The 16528-nt window shown below is 45.3% G+C and overlaps 1 protein-coding gene across 10 annotated transcripts in view; it reads right to left on the bottom strand.

Moving 5' to 3' along the window:
• Window positions 1-9201, bottom strand: part of BICD1 (BICD cargo adaptor 1) — a 133744-nt gene extending 124543 nt beyond the window's left edge. For 7 of the 10 annotated variants that reach the window (XM_081331438.1, XM_081331437.1, XM_081331435.1 and 4 more), the window contains exon 1: window positions 8480-9201. In XM_081331438.1, coding sequence (XP_081187564.1) covers window positions 8480-8692 — 213 coding nt within the window. In that variant the 5' untranslated portion in view covers window positions 8693-9201. Of the gene's footprint in view, window positions 1-4693; window positions 5038-6259; window positions 6305-8479 lie in introns of those variants that run through there. The other 3 variants (XM_081331440.1, XM_081331432.1, XM_081331439.1) reach the window with 3 other exon arrangements.
• Window positions 9202-16528: the final 7327 nt, after the last annotated feature.

The raw sequence follows: 16528 nt of genomic DNA on the forward strand, positions 1-16528 counted from the left end.
ATATCACTGGACACCATAGAGAAGAAGAGTGGAGTCAGAGGTTCATCTACAGAAGGAACCGCTAGCACTTCCAACAAGGCCAGATCAACATTAAAGAGCTTCTTGTCCATCACCCCTGGAGAGGGAAAAGTGCCAGGTGTTCCCCATTGCTTCTGTACCATGTTGAAGAAGAGAGGGGGACAGGGGATGTGATGGTCAGTGACCACATGCTCTGAAAATACCGGCCTTGCATCTTGGCTGGTGGACGAACCAGGATGGGGAACCTGGTCAGGACCAATCTTAGCAGTAGCGCTGGCCTTATGAAGCAGAGATTTAAAGAGCGCCGGATTGAATAGACCAACAAAGGGAGGAGGGTCCGGAGTAAGATCCTCATCCTCCAAGAGCGGCATTTCCATCGGGTCGTACTCCTCAGAAAAAGATACTCCGCTGCCAGGAGACCAGGTGGGAAAAATAGGGTCAGAATATTCTGGTGCTCCCAACTGGGGGAGATAAGGCGGTGTCATTGAGGCCACTGATTTGGGTGCATACCTTTGTTGACATTGTAAGGCCAATCCCTGGGCGACCGCCTGGGAGATCAGAGCCTGAAACTGCTCCGGCGACCACACTCCCTGTGCCTCTGAGGGCCGAAGCCCAGCTGCTGTGGGCATAAAGGTGGCCTCAGGCCTGGACTGCATTGCTCTTGGGACTGGAGGTGTCAGTCGAATACCTGGTCCCTGGGTAAAGGAAACCATCTGCTCCTGCTCAGCCCTGGGAAGATAAGGTTGGTCATCATCATCCCCCTCTGGAGACCAGATCCTCTGGGCAGACGAGGGAGGAGGAGCAAGCTGTGGCCCAAATACAGATTCTTCTACCAGAGGAGAAGAGACTTGTTCAGCACCCATCGTGCCCTGTTTCTGGGCCTTGGCAAACTGCCTTTCTAAGGCCTGGTGCTTCCTGCTGGCCTCTTTCTCTGCCACCTTGGAGGACCTTTTGCCAGAGATGGCCTTGGCTTTGGCCTTGAGCTTTCCAGCAGCCTCCGGATTGGAGGACTTATGCTTTGATTGTGCAGGAGTGTTGGGGGCACCGTGTCAAGCCTGAGGTGTGGTGTTGTCTGCCATCACAATTGGGAGATATCTCAGTGGAATGCTGAGGGGGATCTCAAACAGAGGAGCAGAATACTGATCTGAGGCTGTGTGCCACTCCCAGGGATCAATAAGTATTCTATGGCAATGGTGGATGCAGGACCAACTTAATGGACAACTGGGACACCTGCAAAGCTCCTGATGGACTTAAGACCAGTTGAAGCACCTTTGGAGCACAGGCCAAGTCTACTGTGGTGGCGGATCACCTCAGTGATAACAGCCAGCTCACATGTAGAAACCTAGTGGCGACAGATCACCTCGGTGATAACAGCCAGCTCACTAGTCCTAGTTGGTGGTGGCGAGGCCAAGAATGGCATGGCCAACACACATCTTCTGTTGGAATCGAGAATTAGACTGCTAGGTTGAGGCTAGAGCTACAGTTGAAGCCTCCTGTACTTGACCATCCACTTTGAAAGGTTTTGGGCAAGGCAAACAATGATTGTGCTACAGTCAGAAGGAATCTGAACTCAGAACCCTCTGCAATGATTGGGAGAGGAAGAGCCTGAAAAAGGACCCCTGCGAACTGACCAGAGGCTCAGGGACCAACTTCCCTGAGCTGGAAAGCAAGGTAAGCACCTTTGAAGTCTGTGGGGTTTTTTTGGGGGGTGGGGGTGGGTGGGGCTGAAATCTCCCCCCTCCTTCTGCTGATAGTGAAAAAAAGAGAAGCAACCTGTCCTTCCCGCTTAATTCAGGAGAGAAGGCAGGCAGTTCTGAGAGTCTTCGCGTGCCTCTGATGCTATCAACGCACTTTAAAAAGGCTTTCTGATGAAGAGCCTCCTCTTGGCCAGCTGCTGGTAAGCTGGAATTCAAAATGGCGGCCACAACTAGCATGCCACAAAAGAACAGCCTGGGGCTTCTGAGAGAAAGATAAGATCTTGAAAAGAACTACAGCGAAAGCTATCTAATTGAGAAACCTTCCCCACGGACTTGCAACAGTGAAACAGTTGTCCGGAAGGCTGAAGCTCCATCAGAGCTACAGCTGGAAGGAGAAAAGCAAACTGCGTATCCTGAGAAGAATGCTATCTAATTGAAGAATCCACGAAGGGGAAAAAATATATATGACCTGCTTAATTACTCAGAAGAGATGACTCCGCAAGATTCTGGGAGCCAAAATTACCATGTCTATTCTGGGCACAGACTAAGTCATGACTGGGAGGTGTCCTGGCCCAGGAGAGGCATGGCAAGTTTGACTGACTTAGTCCAATTGGGCAGGAAGACAGAGTTAACCCATTTGTGGATTCTCCGTCTATCATGCTGGAGAATTTTACTGACAGTTAGACCAATTAATCAGTGGAACAACTTGCCTCCAGAAGCTGTGAATGCTCCAACACTGGAAGTTTTTAAGAAGAGACTGGACAGCCATTTGTCTAAAATGGTATAGGGCAGGGGTGTCAAACTGCCGGCCCATGGGCCGGATGCATCATGTGGAAGCCGCACCCACCCCATTGCCAGCAATGGTAAAACTGTCCTGATATGTTTGACATGTTTGGTATAGGGTTTCCTGCCTGAGCAGGGAATTGGATAGATGATCTCCAAGGTCCCTTCCAATTATTATTACTATTATTATTACTATTATTATTATTATCATCATCATTATCATCATCGTCATCCTAATTTAATCAATGCTTATAACATCACACCTAGTTTAGCCTCTGGTATCAATATATGCTATGTTCTAGTTACTTCCAGGGCCTTCCAATCTGTAAAGCACTTTTTTCCTGGTAGTCCTCACTTAATATCATTCATTCAATGACCATTCAAAGTTACAACAGCACCAAACAAAAGGACTTACAGTCCCCAAATTTGGTGGGACTGCCATAGTAAGTCGGTATGGTCGTGTGATTTTTTCACTTTATGAGCACAGGGCTTAACAAAGAAGTTGCCAGCCCCAGCTATCATCATTAATCCATGGCTGCCTGTGATGACTTTTTAAAGAGAAAGTATTACTATACTATAATTTTCATCCCGAACTATTTGCATGCATTTATGTTTTCATGCATTTTTAATTGGTGTTGTCTTAACCTGACCTAACTGCTAGAATTAGATATTGTACAGTATTTTTCCTACAGCCATACACTTGTTCTGTTCTGGCAACCAGCAGTGTTGCTTCAAAATAATCCTTTGGTCTGAGTGTGGAGACCCATACACAAGGAAAATATTACAAGTTGTGTCAAAACATGTTGGAAATGGTTAACATGATGAGCAGAGTATTATAAATTTCATTACATGATGATTTGAAGCACAATCCCTCAAAGTGCCCTGAACAATGAAAGATGTGAGTTTGTGTGTGTTTGCTTGTGTTTGTGCATCTGTGTGTGTGGAGGGAGGGAGGGAGGAAAGGAGAGAGAGAGAGAAAGAGAGAAAGAGATAGATAGATTTATTAGCTGGCTAATATGCAGTATAGGTTGAAATACATAGCTTGGCGGTTTTACATTTAGAACATATGCACATCTTGGGTGTTCCTTATCACAACAAGAAGCTTCTGCATTCTCTCTGCTTAACCATTTCTAATAGAAATTGGAGTTTAGGGAGTAAGTATATATCTTGAGGTTAACTGAAGTTTAACTTTCTATGCAGGCTAAGGTGGATGCTTCTTTCATTCAAAGCACATCTTTTATTAAGAAATTTGTCTAAATATAATCCCTAAAGGTCTAAGAATGAATGAATCAATCAATCAATCAGTCAGTCAGTCTGTGTGGAGTGTGTATATGTGTTTTTTTGTTTGTGTATGTAGGACGCTGAGCTTGTCGATCTGAAGGTCGGCAGTTTGGCGGGTCGAATCCCGAGTGTCGCGTAACAGAGTGAGCGCCTGTTACTCGTCCCTGCTTCTGCCAACCTAGCAGTTCGAAAGCACGTAAAAATGCAAGTAGAAAAATAGGGACCACTACGGTGGGAAGGTAACAGCGTTCCGTGTGCCTTTGGCGTCTAGTCATGCCGGCCACATGACCACGGAGACGTCCTCGGACAAGCGCTGGCTCTTCGGCTTTGAAACGGAGATGAGCACCGGCCCCTAGAGTTGGAAACGACTAGCACGCATGTGTGGGGGAACCTTTACCTTTACCTTATGATGTAAGATTAAAATTCTATCACAACAACATTGGTATGGCACTAGTGAGTTGGCACTGATGAGTCAGATGTCAATTAAAACAAAAAGAGTGGCAAAAAAGTTGAGGACTTCATTGTTGAGGCTAAATGGCAACCACTATAAGACCAACTCAACAATGGGAGTTCACTGTGTCGAGGCTCAATCAGTAAGCCATGGTGTACCCAATAAAATCAGCCACTTTCTATCCCCTATGCCTATGGAATGACATAGATGCTGACACAGCAGCCCTTTGCTCTGCTCTTCCCAGAAAGCTAAAACATCTGCAGACCTACTGCAGATGTTTGTATACAAAATGAACTCCTGGTGAATTCACTGGGGCTGAAGAATGCAGCCTCAAGGAAGAAAGAGATCCAAGAGGGTCCCAGAATGCTTGTGATGGACTGTAAGTATACAAATAAATAAACACAAGAATGCAGCAGGTGAAGAGAGGATTATCCACGAAGGGCACCACCCAGAGCCTTACAAATACGTCTTACAAAACTTATTTATTAATAAATAAATAAATAAATAAATAAATAAATAAATAAATAAATAAATAAGCAAACTTATGACAACAGTACCAGAATTATTTCACGCCAATAAAAATAAGCTGTATCCTTTTTTTTCTGGTTAATTCAGCTGCTTCTTAAATTACTTCCAGATGCCTCTGCAGGGTGCAAAGTGGCTGTGCAAGCATACACATGCAAAGATAGTCACTGAGGAGCATGCCTGGCTGGGGAATTCTGGGAGTTGAAGTCCACAATTCTGAAAGTCAACAAGGTTAGACTTCTTTGCTTTATGTATTGAGAAGTACTTCACCCAATAGAAAACCTATGAGCAGTAGAAAACTAATAAGCCGTGCAAGTTCTCTCTGCAGTTTTTATAAGGTTTGTGTAGCTCTATAATACATACTGTACATTGTATAAATGCAGTGCTAAGACTGGATTATCACAGGGTAAATCCAATTAGAAGATTACTTCCAAAACTGATAAGGTTTATCAAGCTATTAATTCAATCCCATTTTACTTGATTGTATTTCAGACCAGTTAATTTTTTAACACAATCAGTTAAACTAAAAAATATCACATTGCTGTTTTTAGTGCATATAAATAAGGTTATCAGTTAAAGAAATCTTAACGGCTTTAATCAAATCAGCAGAGTAAATCTAAATATATCTGCATGATATTTACACAAAGACATGAAAAAAACACTTTATTTTGTTTTTAAGCAATGCAGTCACGTTTAGAGAAAATATTTTAGAAGAAATATAAGTATCACTTTATAAAATAGGCTCGCTAACTTTTCTTTTACACTTTGCATTCAACCAATGCATGTCTCTTTATTGTGGGCATGTCAAGCAAAATGCTAGTTGATCTATTGTATTTATATATATTATTTTGGTACAATGGATTTTAATATCAGAAATTACAGGTAGTCCTCGACTTACAACAGTTCATTTAGTGACCAAGTCACAATGGCATGGAAAAAAGTGACATTTTTCACTTTTACATTTACAACAGTTGCAGCATCAACATGGTTACATGATCAAAATTCAGATGCTTGGCAACTGACTCATATTTACAGTACGAAGGTTGCCTAAAAGGGGGACATGTGATCCCCTTTTGTGACTTTTGATTAGCAAAGTCAATGAGGAAGCCAGATTCACTTAACAACTGTGTTGCTAACTTAACAATTGCAATGATTCATTTAACTGTGGGAAGAAAGTTTGTAAAACGGGGCAACTTTCACTTAACAACTGTCTCACTTAGCAGCATAAATTTGGGGCTTAATTGTGGTCATATGTCGGGGACTACCTATACTACTTTATGAAAATGCTGAGAATTATATGTAAAATTATAAAATCACCACTGCCATTTCTAAAATAAAAGACCAATGAGACCTCTTTATATAGCAACATCCAAGCATCACCGTGATGATTCTTTATGAATGAAAATGAACTATATATTACTACAGACAGGATATAGTACACCAACAGTAAACACATTGGATTTACCTTTTTTCCCATGCATTGAGAATTTTCTTCATTACTCACATATTCAGGTTGCCACTGGAAATGATCTTCCTTTTTCTTCACCTCCTGGTTTATCAATATGGTATGTCATCCTTCTCCATGCCAACCTGCCTAGTCATTCTCTTGCTCCTGATGAACTACTCAGCAATGCCTTGTTTTTCCCTGGAGCTATCATATGCCTAATGGTAGGACTTATCTTACACTCTGATCCTTTTCTCATCCAGACTACACACTGCCAGCAATTGTGCAACCTCTCCCCCACCCCGTCCTTTGATATTATACTAATCCATTTCACTTTAGCAACTAACATCTATGTAACTTTTATTTCATAAAGTCTCCTTCAAGTCTAACTTGACTCATGATGACTTCACAGACAATCCATGTAGCTAGCTTTCCTGGCCATGGTGAAGTCATTTCCACTGATCATGTGCAAAATGTTTTTCAACTTCCAGTTTCCTATAATCTTAGCATTTCCAGGTGGTGTCCAAATCAAGTACTAATCCAATCCAATCCTTCTAAATGTTCAAGATCAGTCCATATGATTTATGTTGTCATCTAGCTGACCTCATTGCATAGATGTATATTAGATTTTTAAAGATTTTTGTTAATCCCACCTTTATTATTTTTTATAAAGAAGTCAAAGGCAGTGAACATGACTAATGTGCCTTCTTCCTTCTATTTTTCCCTACAACAGCCCTGTGGGGTGAATTTCTGTTCCTATCAGCAATAGTCAGCTTTCTTCGACAAGTTCACTATCTTCAGTGGGAGAGAGTTGTAATCCAACATATCTGACAGATATAGACACAAACAGAAATTTCTACTAAACTTTAGAGCCAGGACCCAGAAGCTTTGAGGGAACAAAGTCAAATTTTCACTCGCGTCCACATACCAAAGAATATTGCCAGTTTGGAGTAATGGTGAAGGTACTGGCCTACAAACCAGTAGACTGTGAGTTCTAGTCAGTGGTGGGATTCAAATATGTCAACAACCAGTTCTCTGTGTTGATGCCGCTTCCAGAAGTCCATTGTGGGCCTGGGCAACAAAAAATTAGCTACCAGTTCTGCCGAACTGGTTCGAACTGACTGAATCCCACCACTGGCTCTAGTCCTGCCTTAGCAATGAAGGCATCTAGGCTACTTCAGGTTGGTCACTCTCAGCCAAGCCCACCTCAGAGGGTTGTTTTGTTCTTGTGGAGAAAATAGAAGGAGGAAGGAGAAATATATATGTTCACTGCCTTGAGTTACTTATAAAGTAATAAAGGCAAGATTTAAAAAGTCAGTTAAATAAGTAAATATTCACAGGGAAGAATCCAGCCATTTCAGTTACCACTGATGTTTTCTATGAGCATTTTTGTCAAAATTGAGTACATACATACACAGATTCATTGAGTTATACTTATTCCCATACTAGTGCATATCAGAATTTACCTTTAGGTTTCTATTATTTGTAAAATATAATATACGGACATAAATATGAATTTAGAATTCACAATTTGATTAATTTATCATAAATACCTATCTGCAATCTGCATTATGAGATTATAAATCTTTGCTTGTATTTCTTCAATAATATGCCAAAAAAATACAGATTGCTCAGTAACATGCACAGATTAGATACCTATTAGTTTCTTTTTAGGCAAACATGACTGACCCAGAACAAATATATCTTTCTAGACACAAATGGATGCCTATGACGTATCCCATTGACAGGTAAATTATAAAAGGATGTAAACAAATGTAATAAAGAATTGTTAGTTTTTTAAAAATGTAAAGATGTTCATGTTTCTTTTTAAATGTGTTTTTCTTGATATGAACCAAGCTATTCAGTGCAACATGCATGTTTACCCTCAAATATCAGAAAACCAAAAGTCGTGTCTATGCACAGTTAAGCGGTGCATGTATTGTCATATTTTGATCAGTAATACATTTAAAGTCAGATCCCTAATAACTTTTAAACTTCTTTGTTGACCAGTGCTGGTCCCTGTATCTTGAATCACTGCCATTTCAGTCTTATCATACACTTATAGATCCAGATTCAAAATGTTTGGCCTACAATACACTTCTTTTTAGATGAAATAGTTCAGAAAATACCACAAAGCAAGGAGATCTGGTGGATATTTTCCTTCCCTTTCTTTTTTAAGCATACATGGCATATGCCAGGAATCAGGACAGAAAACAAAAAAAGATGATGCCATATTGAGGAATGAAGAATGAGATCAGCCGGTTTTCCAAGCCAACTCACCTCTCTCAGCTGCTCCAGCTCCTGTTTGAGGACATCATATTCAGCTTCTAGCTCATCGTACTGCTGTTTAAGGGTCAGCTTCTCTTCCAAGACCACCAGCCCATATTCAGCCGCCTGGATCTTTTCATGGGTGGTCTCTGTCAGTTCTTTGGTCAAGCGCTCAATCTCAGATTTATAGTGATCCACAGTCTCCAAGATCTTTTCTGCAGCCATGGCTTTGGAGGATGGTGGTGGCAGCAGGGGAGGAGGGGGGAGGAGGGGGGAGGAACAGGAGAAAGAGATAGAGAATGAGAGGAAGAAAGAAGGATGGAGACAGATGGGAAGAAGTGGAAGGGAGGGCGAGGGAGGGATGAAGGCAGCCACACGACGGATGGATGGAGGGATGGACAGCAATTCGCCCTGGATGTTGTTGGGAAGCAGCCAGGCAGCCAGCTACCTCAGCTTAAGGCCAAGGGAGAGGATGAGATGCAAGATGAAGAAGTAGATGCGAGGGGAAGGAGTCCAAGGCTCCCCAAAGCTGCTGCACCGTTTGTCCTTCGGCCGCTCCGCATCGGGACAGCATAATTGCGCTGGGGAAGGAGGAAAAGGGGAAATCGGGAGGGAGCCTGTTTCGTTGCCCTCCCCACCCCCGCGCTCAATTTTTGCTTATTCAGAGGCCCCGGTCCGCCATGTCTCCAGGGCAGCTTCTCCGCAGTCTCTCTCTCTGTCTGTCTCTCTCTCTCTCAGCTGCCCACCTGCTCTCCCTCGCCCTTTCCCTTTCCGGGCTGCCGCTGGTGCTGGTGCTGCCGTCGCTGCAGCGCCAAAGGGGGCGGGGGAGATGCTGGAAATGCAAGTCAATCAATAAAAGCAGGCAGCCCTGGCTATATATGGTGCAGCTTCAGCCTCCTGATCCCCTGGAATCGAATGAGGAAGGAAGGAAGGAAGGAAGGAAGGAAGGAAGGAAGGAAGGAAGGAAGGAAGGAAGGAAGGAAGGAAGGAAGGAAGGAAGGAGGGAGGGAGGGAGGGAGGGAGGGAGGGAGGGAGGGAAGGAAGGAAGGAAGGAAGGAAGGAAGGAAGGAAGGAAGGAAGGAAGGAAGGAAGGTGAGATAGGCTATTACCAAACAGAGCTGCGGAAGGGAAGCGACCATCCAAGAATGCCTCCGATTGCCTCGCCGGCCTCTTCCTCCTTCTTCTACGTGCGGCTGGGCGAAAGGACAGCGGGACCGATGACGAGCGCCTTTCCCTCCTCCTCCTCCTCCTCCTCCTCCTCCTTAGGGCATCTCTCTTCCCACTCTTGTAAGGAACGAGCAGGCGGAGGAAGGCTGCGCTCCTCTACCGCATTTCCCAGCTTTCTGCTCCCTCCTTTCAGAGACCTGCTCAAAGAAGGAAAGCCGTGTAGGTGTTTAACCTGCCACTAAGAGGTTGGGAAGGATCCAGGTGTTTCTTTACCTGGCCAGTGTTTCCCATTCCCCTGGAGGATGATTGGTCCTTCTTATTTCAACAAGAAATAGGGTAAAGCACCCCGCCCAATATGGCAGTTGAGGCATGGATAGGGTTTGCAGTCTGCTGAGCCCTCATATGATTGGTTTGGCCTTGGTGGGTTGTGTGAACTCAGCCACTGGGATTTTTTTTTCCCCACAAGCCACAGTATAAAAAACTATATAATAATTCTAAGGATGTATCCTTTCGCTGGATTACTTAAGGAAAGGAACAAATTGTGAAAAAAAGGGGAATTCCATGCTGGAGATCTTTAGGAAAGGGCATGACAAATTAAAATGCCAACATTGTAATGCCCCTGCAATAGAGAAAAGTCCACATCTGGAACACTGGTTCTGATGGCCACATGGGAAAAAGCTTGGGGGGAAGTACAGAAGTGAGCTACTAGCCAGTTTGAACACTTTCCTTAGGAAAAAGAGATTAGAATGCCGGGGATTTTCTAGCTTAACAAAAAGACAGTTGGAGGGGGACATATGATTGAAACATGAAAAAATCATGCATAGCATAGGGCAAGTGGTTATGAAGATTTTTTTTTCTGTCAGAATCTTAAAGCTGTCTGGGAGGACATTAAAAAGAGACAAAGCATTTTTTCACACAGTGCAAAATTAATCTCTGGAATTCATTGCCACAAGGGAAGGTTCTGGCCACTAACGTGGATGCTTGTCAAATGCACTTGGATAAACTTGTGAAGAACAGGCCAACAGTGCTGCTGGACCTAAAGACTCGGTGTATCCACTGGGTTGGAAGCAAAGATACCTCCAAATTCCAGATGCAGGAAGGCTGCGTCTATACCTCTTGCTTACACGCATGGTAGATATCTTTGGCCACTGTGAGAAAGAGATGCTGTACTAAGATGAGTCTCAACCTGATCCAACAGGGAAGTTCTTATTTTCAATGTGACTATAAGCAACACGGTGTATTGTACAGTATAGATCTACTTCATCTGACCAACTTCAAAGCAGTATTCTATTTTTCTTTACATTCTGCAGCAGCAGTAATGCCAAATGTGACAATATTTCTAAAGGAAATATTAAAAGGAGAGTAGAAAATAGAAAAGAAAGTAACTACCAGTATTTATGCCATCATAAAGCATGATAATATTTTGCTTTGAGTGGGATTTGTTTCCCCATGTGATAGCAGTTTCTTCATAAGATGGCTTCTGTTTTAGCCACATTACTTCTCTTTCATTCCCAAAGGTGTTTTCCTGTTAGATCACAGGAATATTCCCCATACTCGATTATACACTCAGAAAACCTTCATTATTTTTGAGCCTAATGATCCCAAAGGTTTATTAATTGCTGTGCTTATTACATAATTTGCCAATACAATGGACAACTCAACAAATCAACTATTTCTCCATAAATGAATAAACAAGCCTGGATGATCAAGCCAACATCTTATGGTCAAAGAACTCTCTTACAAAAGCCCAGCATCTTGTTCCCATTCTGCATACTTTTAAATTTATGAGTAATTTATCAGAGAGCAATAGCACTTAGATTTATATACCGCTCCATAGTGCTTTATAGCCCTAAGTGGTTTACAGGGTCAGCATATTGCCCACAATAATCTGGACCCTCATTTTACTGAAGAATGGAAGATTGAATCAACCTTGAATCGGTCAGGATCAAACAGCTGGCAGAGGGCAGAGTCAGCCTGCAATACAGCATTCATTCCTGAGTCAGAGCATCTATCCAGGATTCCTCTCTTCTAAACACTCCAATAAAACATTGGGTGAATGATCTTACCAGGTTTGGTATGTTTTAAGTGGGTTGCTAAGATCCATGATTTTGCAATGGAATGTTTTAATTTCCTCTGGTCTGTCAAGAAGACTGGATACCAGATGCAGGAAGCATGAGATGGCTAGACAAGATTTTACATTACAACAGTCTTGAAGAACCTCTCAGTGTCACTCTACCCTACAAAGTCTTGTGGTCTTTTCTTGTTATCCAAGCAATTTAACCACATTCTTGGAACTGGAATTTCCTACTGGCACTTACTTCAGTTAGACTTTTTCTGTTCCAGATTGATCTACTCTCTTATCTCAAGATCACTTCACACAAATTATGCAACCTACCTTCCTTTTAGGAAACATCCTTCACATAATCTTAATAAAGGTACCTAGATGTAAAGGGAAGAAGTCTTGGGTCCAACTGTATCAGTGGCCCTCATGATAGTTCATTTCATGATATTGCCCATGGCTTCATCTCTGCAGATGTTTGCAGTCTTGATCTTCAGCCACTTGTCTAAGTTATTTTGTTTGACCATATATCATGCTTCCCTCTTGTTTCCTCCTTATGGAAGTAAAGCAAATATGCTAATTGACAACATATCATCAAGCTATGGGGTAGGCAACCTTGGCTCTTTTATGACTCGTGGACTTCAACTCCCAGAATTCCTGAGCCAGCATGGCTGGGTCAAGAATTCTAGGAGTTGAAGTCCACGAGTCATAAAAGAGCCAAGGTTGCCTACCCCCGGTATAGTAGATCATGCAAAATGCCATATCAAACAAAAACATCAAAATCAAGGGAAATTCCCAGATATCAATCCAGGAGTCAGTCCCTACAGCTTCACTGCAAAATCATGCACATGTCTTAGCTTTGTTGAAATAAACAAAAGTACATTGTCATATTTTGCATTGTCATTATATCTCTGATTCATCCCCTTTCTTTCCTTTGACAGTAAAGTGGGAAAATTACAGTGCTGCTTTGAGTTTGTGTATTTATTCATCTTTGTTTCAACTGTAAGTGCAGTTCTGATGTGTTGTTATAAATAGAAGCTGAGATTCATTCCATTTATCCATCAGCATGGGGCAAAAGCACAGCCTGTAGACTTACTTCACCTGCTATTTCAACAAGCTGGTTGCTATGGAATAAATACTGCCTGTTCCAATCACAGGGAAAACCTGGGGTTAACTATTGTGCTTGTGAAGTAGGGTTAGGAAAGCAAAAAGTAACATGTTTAGCTTTTTTTGAATTGGCATAATTTATTTATAGTGTGCCTATACACTATGTCTTGCTAGCAGTGGCCAACCAAAGCTAAGAGGTACTTTTAGGATTCAGAACTAGGGTGTTTATTTGCTACCAGAGTTAAAGTACTCACAGAGAAGCATAAGGAAAATATCAGCCAAATACATACCCATTCTACTGCCAGATCATGGAGAAAAATCTATCTATGTAGTCACTAGGAGTTGAAAATGGCTTGATGGCACATAATCAATCACTGTACTGCCAGAGGCTCCTTTCAAGCAGAAGGCAACCCCCAGCTGGTCCAATTAAATGAAGCACCTTTCAACCCATTCTATGCCTAACCCTCTCCCCCCCCAATCTGCAGGTGTCCTTGACTGACTTTTATATTCAGACTTGTTTTGATGATGCATTTGCCTTTGACCCAAATGACAAGAACAGCATTATCTGGGTATGTCTGATGTAGATGTACTTTTAGGGAGCATCCGGATATTAGGTAGAAGCATCCATCTATATAGCTTTGGTTTATTTTTTTACACTGTGACAAGTCCAAATACAAATGGATAAAATGGGAAAAGAAATAAACTATTTTTAACCTGTTCATGTGAAAAATCTGGCACCTCACTAAAACTCCTTGCCAAATCGTCCACAGCACCAATACATATTGCATGTACTTAGATAGTACAGGTGACCATCTAAGTTAGACAACAACCAATCCTTACCAACTAAGAGGCAAACCAAGACAAACACCAAGAGATGAGGCTGGCTGAAACAACGTACTCAAATATTAATCTCCGCACTAGGAAGTTTGGCTCCTCCTCATCCTGGGCTCTCTGGTTGATGAACTTGGCACCTTACCTTATGTTTAATATGTGGCTCATCTGGTGATTGGTCTGGTTCTTTAGAAACTCTCTGGACAAAGAGGGCATAGGAGATGACCATCTGTGGTCTGGATGGTTGCTCCTCATGAGGAGATTGCAGGACAGTGATTCCCCTCCCATTTCAGTGCCAGCAGACAAGGGGTTTAAGTTCACAAGTGTAGTGGAGCCTTTTAAAGGACACTAAATTCACTAACCTTGTTTCGAATCACTTTCTGCCCCCGGGCAATGGCGGCGTCTCCGAAGACCAAGGAAGGCGCCGCGGATCAGCTGGATCAGCTGGGCGGCGGAAGTGGCAGCCGTTGCAGCCACCCTGAGCAGGACCAGAGTCGCTGCTCTGCCTCGGCCTCCTGGCCTGCCCCTGATTAGCGGCGGCATCTCCATGGGATCAAGGAGACACCACAGACCGGCTATGCGGGCCCGATCGACCACCCTCCGAGGGGCCTTTGACAGCGGCGCTAGCAGCGGCGGCGTGGCGTCTCCGGCCCGCCCCCTGAACCTCTGCAGCCGTCTCGAGTGAGGGCCAGCGCCTCATCCTTCCCCGACCACCTTGACCTAGCCCTAGGCGGCGGCACCTCTGATCTACATCAAGGAGACGCCGCGGTCCAGCGGATCAGGGGAACAGCTATGCAACGGAGCAGCAGCGAAAGCCTCTCCAGACCCCGGTCGACCACCTTTACCAAGAACCCTCGACGGCAGCACTATTAGACGCGGCGTGGCGTCTCCGGCCCGCACCCTGGGTGCCGACGGTGTCTCCGTGCCGATCTTCAACCAAAAGACGCCACGATGCAGCTGATCAGTGGAGACAGCGGCGACTGGACCACCAAAGCCATCATCATCTTGCCTCTACCAACTCTCAACCCCCCCCTGCCCACCCTCGCCCCACAGGACATGATGGGCCTGGGTGCAAGCCATGGTGGCAGAGTGGCTTGACCTTACACCTGCAGCCCCATAGAGGTGAGAGCTCTATGGGGTATGCTTCACCCAGAGTGGGTCCTGGACCACCCCCGGAAACAGAGTCACAACTCATCGTGAGAGGATGGGGAGTGGCCTGCTTCTGGGGTTCACCCAGCCAAGTGGCAGTGGCTGGGTGACGGTCCAGATACCCACCACCCATCTCGACCCTCCTGCCAATTCTCCATCCAGGGGACCGCCTTCCCAAAAAACCCCGTGACTCTATGCTTCTCCAATATTTGAGCACAGACCTACACGCCCTCAGGGGTTCCTCCCTCTCCTGGGTGCGTCCTGCCTACAATACATCCAATCTCGATGACGGGCCCGACCATTGGGCCTCTGAGAGATGGCCGGGCAGGGTCAGGGGCCTCCAGCACAAGTCCAACGAGAGGCCCCTGGTTAAGTTCCTAGTTAATTTTTTTGTCGGGTTAGGGAGGGGGGCGGGAAAAGACTATGGTTGTTCGGCGAAGGGGGGCCTTCCAACTACCATAGCGCAGGCCAGGCCTACGACTGTTCACGAAGGTGAGGAACGAGGGCCAGTCACCGACAAAGCCCAGTGGCGAGCTGACAAACAGCCAATTCCCAGGATGGTGGGGAACGGCAGAAGGTGCACAAGCAGAGGGCTGTATCGTCACCGGGAGAGTCATCTCCACTCTGTACAAGCGGTGAGACGCTCCGACCCTCTGTACTTCCCCCGAGGACCCGGGAGCGAAGGTGTGCAGCCTCCTAAGCTCAGGCTGGTCTACCTAAATGCCAGGTCCGTAGCTAACAAGGCTCACCTTGTTCGTGACCTAGTGGAGAGTGAGCACGCGGACCTGGCTTGCATCACGGAAACCTGGCTGGGCCCAGAGGGTGGTGTCCCTCTGGTTGACCTCTGCCCGCCTGGTTTCCAGGTGCTGCACCAGCCTCGGGCCCATGGGAGGGGCGGAGGAGTGGCAGTAATCATCAGGGAGACCCTTAGCCCGCGAGAGACCACCGTCCCTCAGATAGTCGGGTGTGAGTCTCTCCTTCTGAGATACAGCCCGGGGGCGCAGTTGGGCCTGCTGCTGGCGTACCTACCACCTAATCGTGCAGCGGCAGCCCTGCCCAAGCTACTCGATGTCCTCTCAGGGTTGGTGGTTGAATACCCAAAACTCATGGTCTTGGGCGACTTTAACCTACCGTCCCTGGGAGGATCGTCCGAACTAGCTCGGGAGTTCATGGCTTCCATGGCGGCCATGGACCTGTCGCAAATAATTTCTGGACCGACTCATGAGGGAGGCCACACCCCTGACTTGGTGTTCTTGTCTGGACGGTGGCGTGATGATATCGGTGGGGGCGCCACGACCGTTATGCCCCTGTCATGGACCGATCATCACCTCCTACGGCTAGACTTCCCCTTTGCCACCCCCCGCTGTGGGTGCACGGTGCCAACCAGATGGTACCGCCCTAGGCGCCTAATGGACCCTGATAGGTTCCAGGCAGCGCTTGGGAACCCACATGCACTCCCTGCTCACAGCTCGGCGGACACCTTAGTGGAAGCCTGGGAAAGGGCAGCCATGGAGGCTCTGGACCGAGTTGTACCCCTGCGGCCCCTGACCCGGCGCAGATCCCAGCGAGCCCCATGGTTCACCGCGGAGCTCTGGGAGATGAAGCGTCGGAGACGGGGCCTAGAGAGCCGTTGGAGATCCAGTCGATCCGAATCCGACCAATTGCGACTAAGAATCCTCACCAGGTCTTATCTCGCAGTGATAAGGGTGGCGAAATCCAATTACTTTTCCACCCTCATCGCGTCCGCA

Source organism: Vipera berus (genome assembly GCF_964194415.1).
Source record: "Vipera berus genome assembly, chromosome: 6".
Classification (NCBI taxonomy): Eukaryota; Metazoa; Chordata; class Lepidosauria; order Squamata; family Viperidae; genus Vipera; species Vipera berus.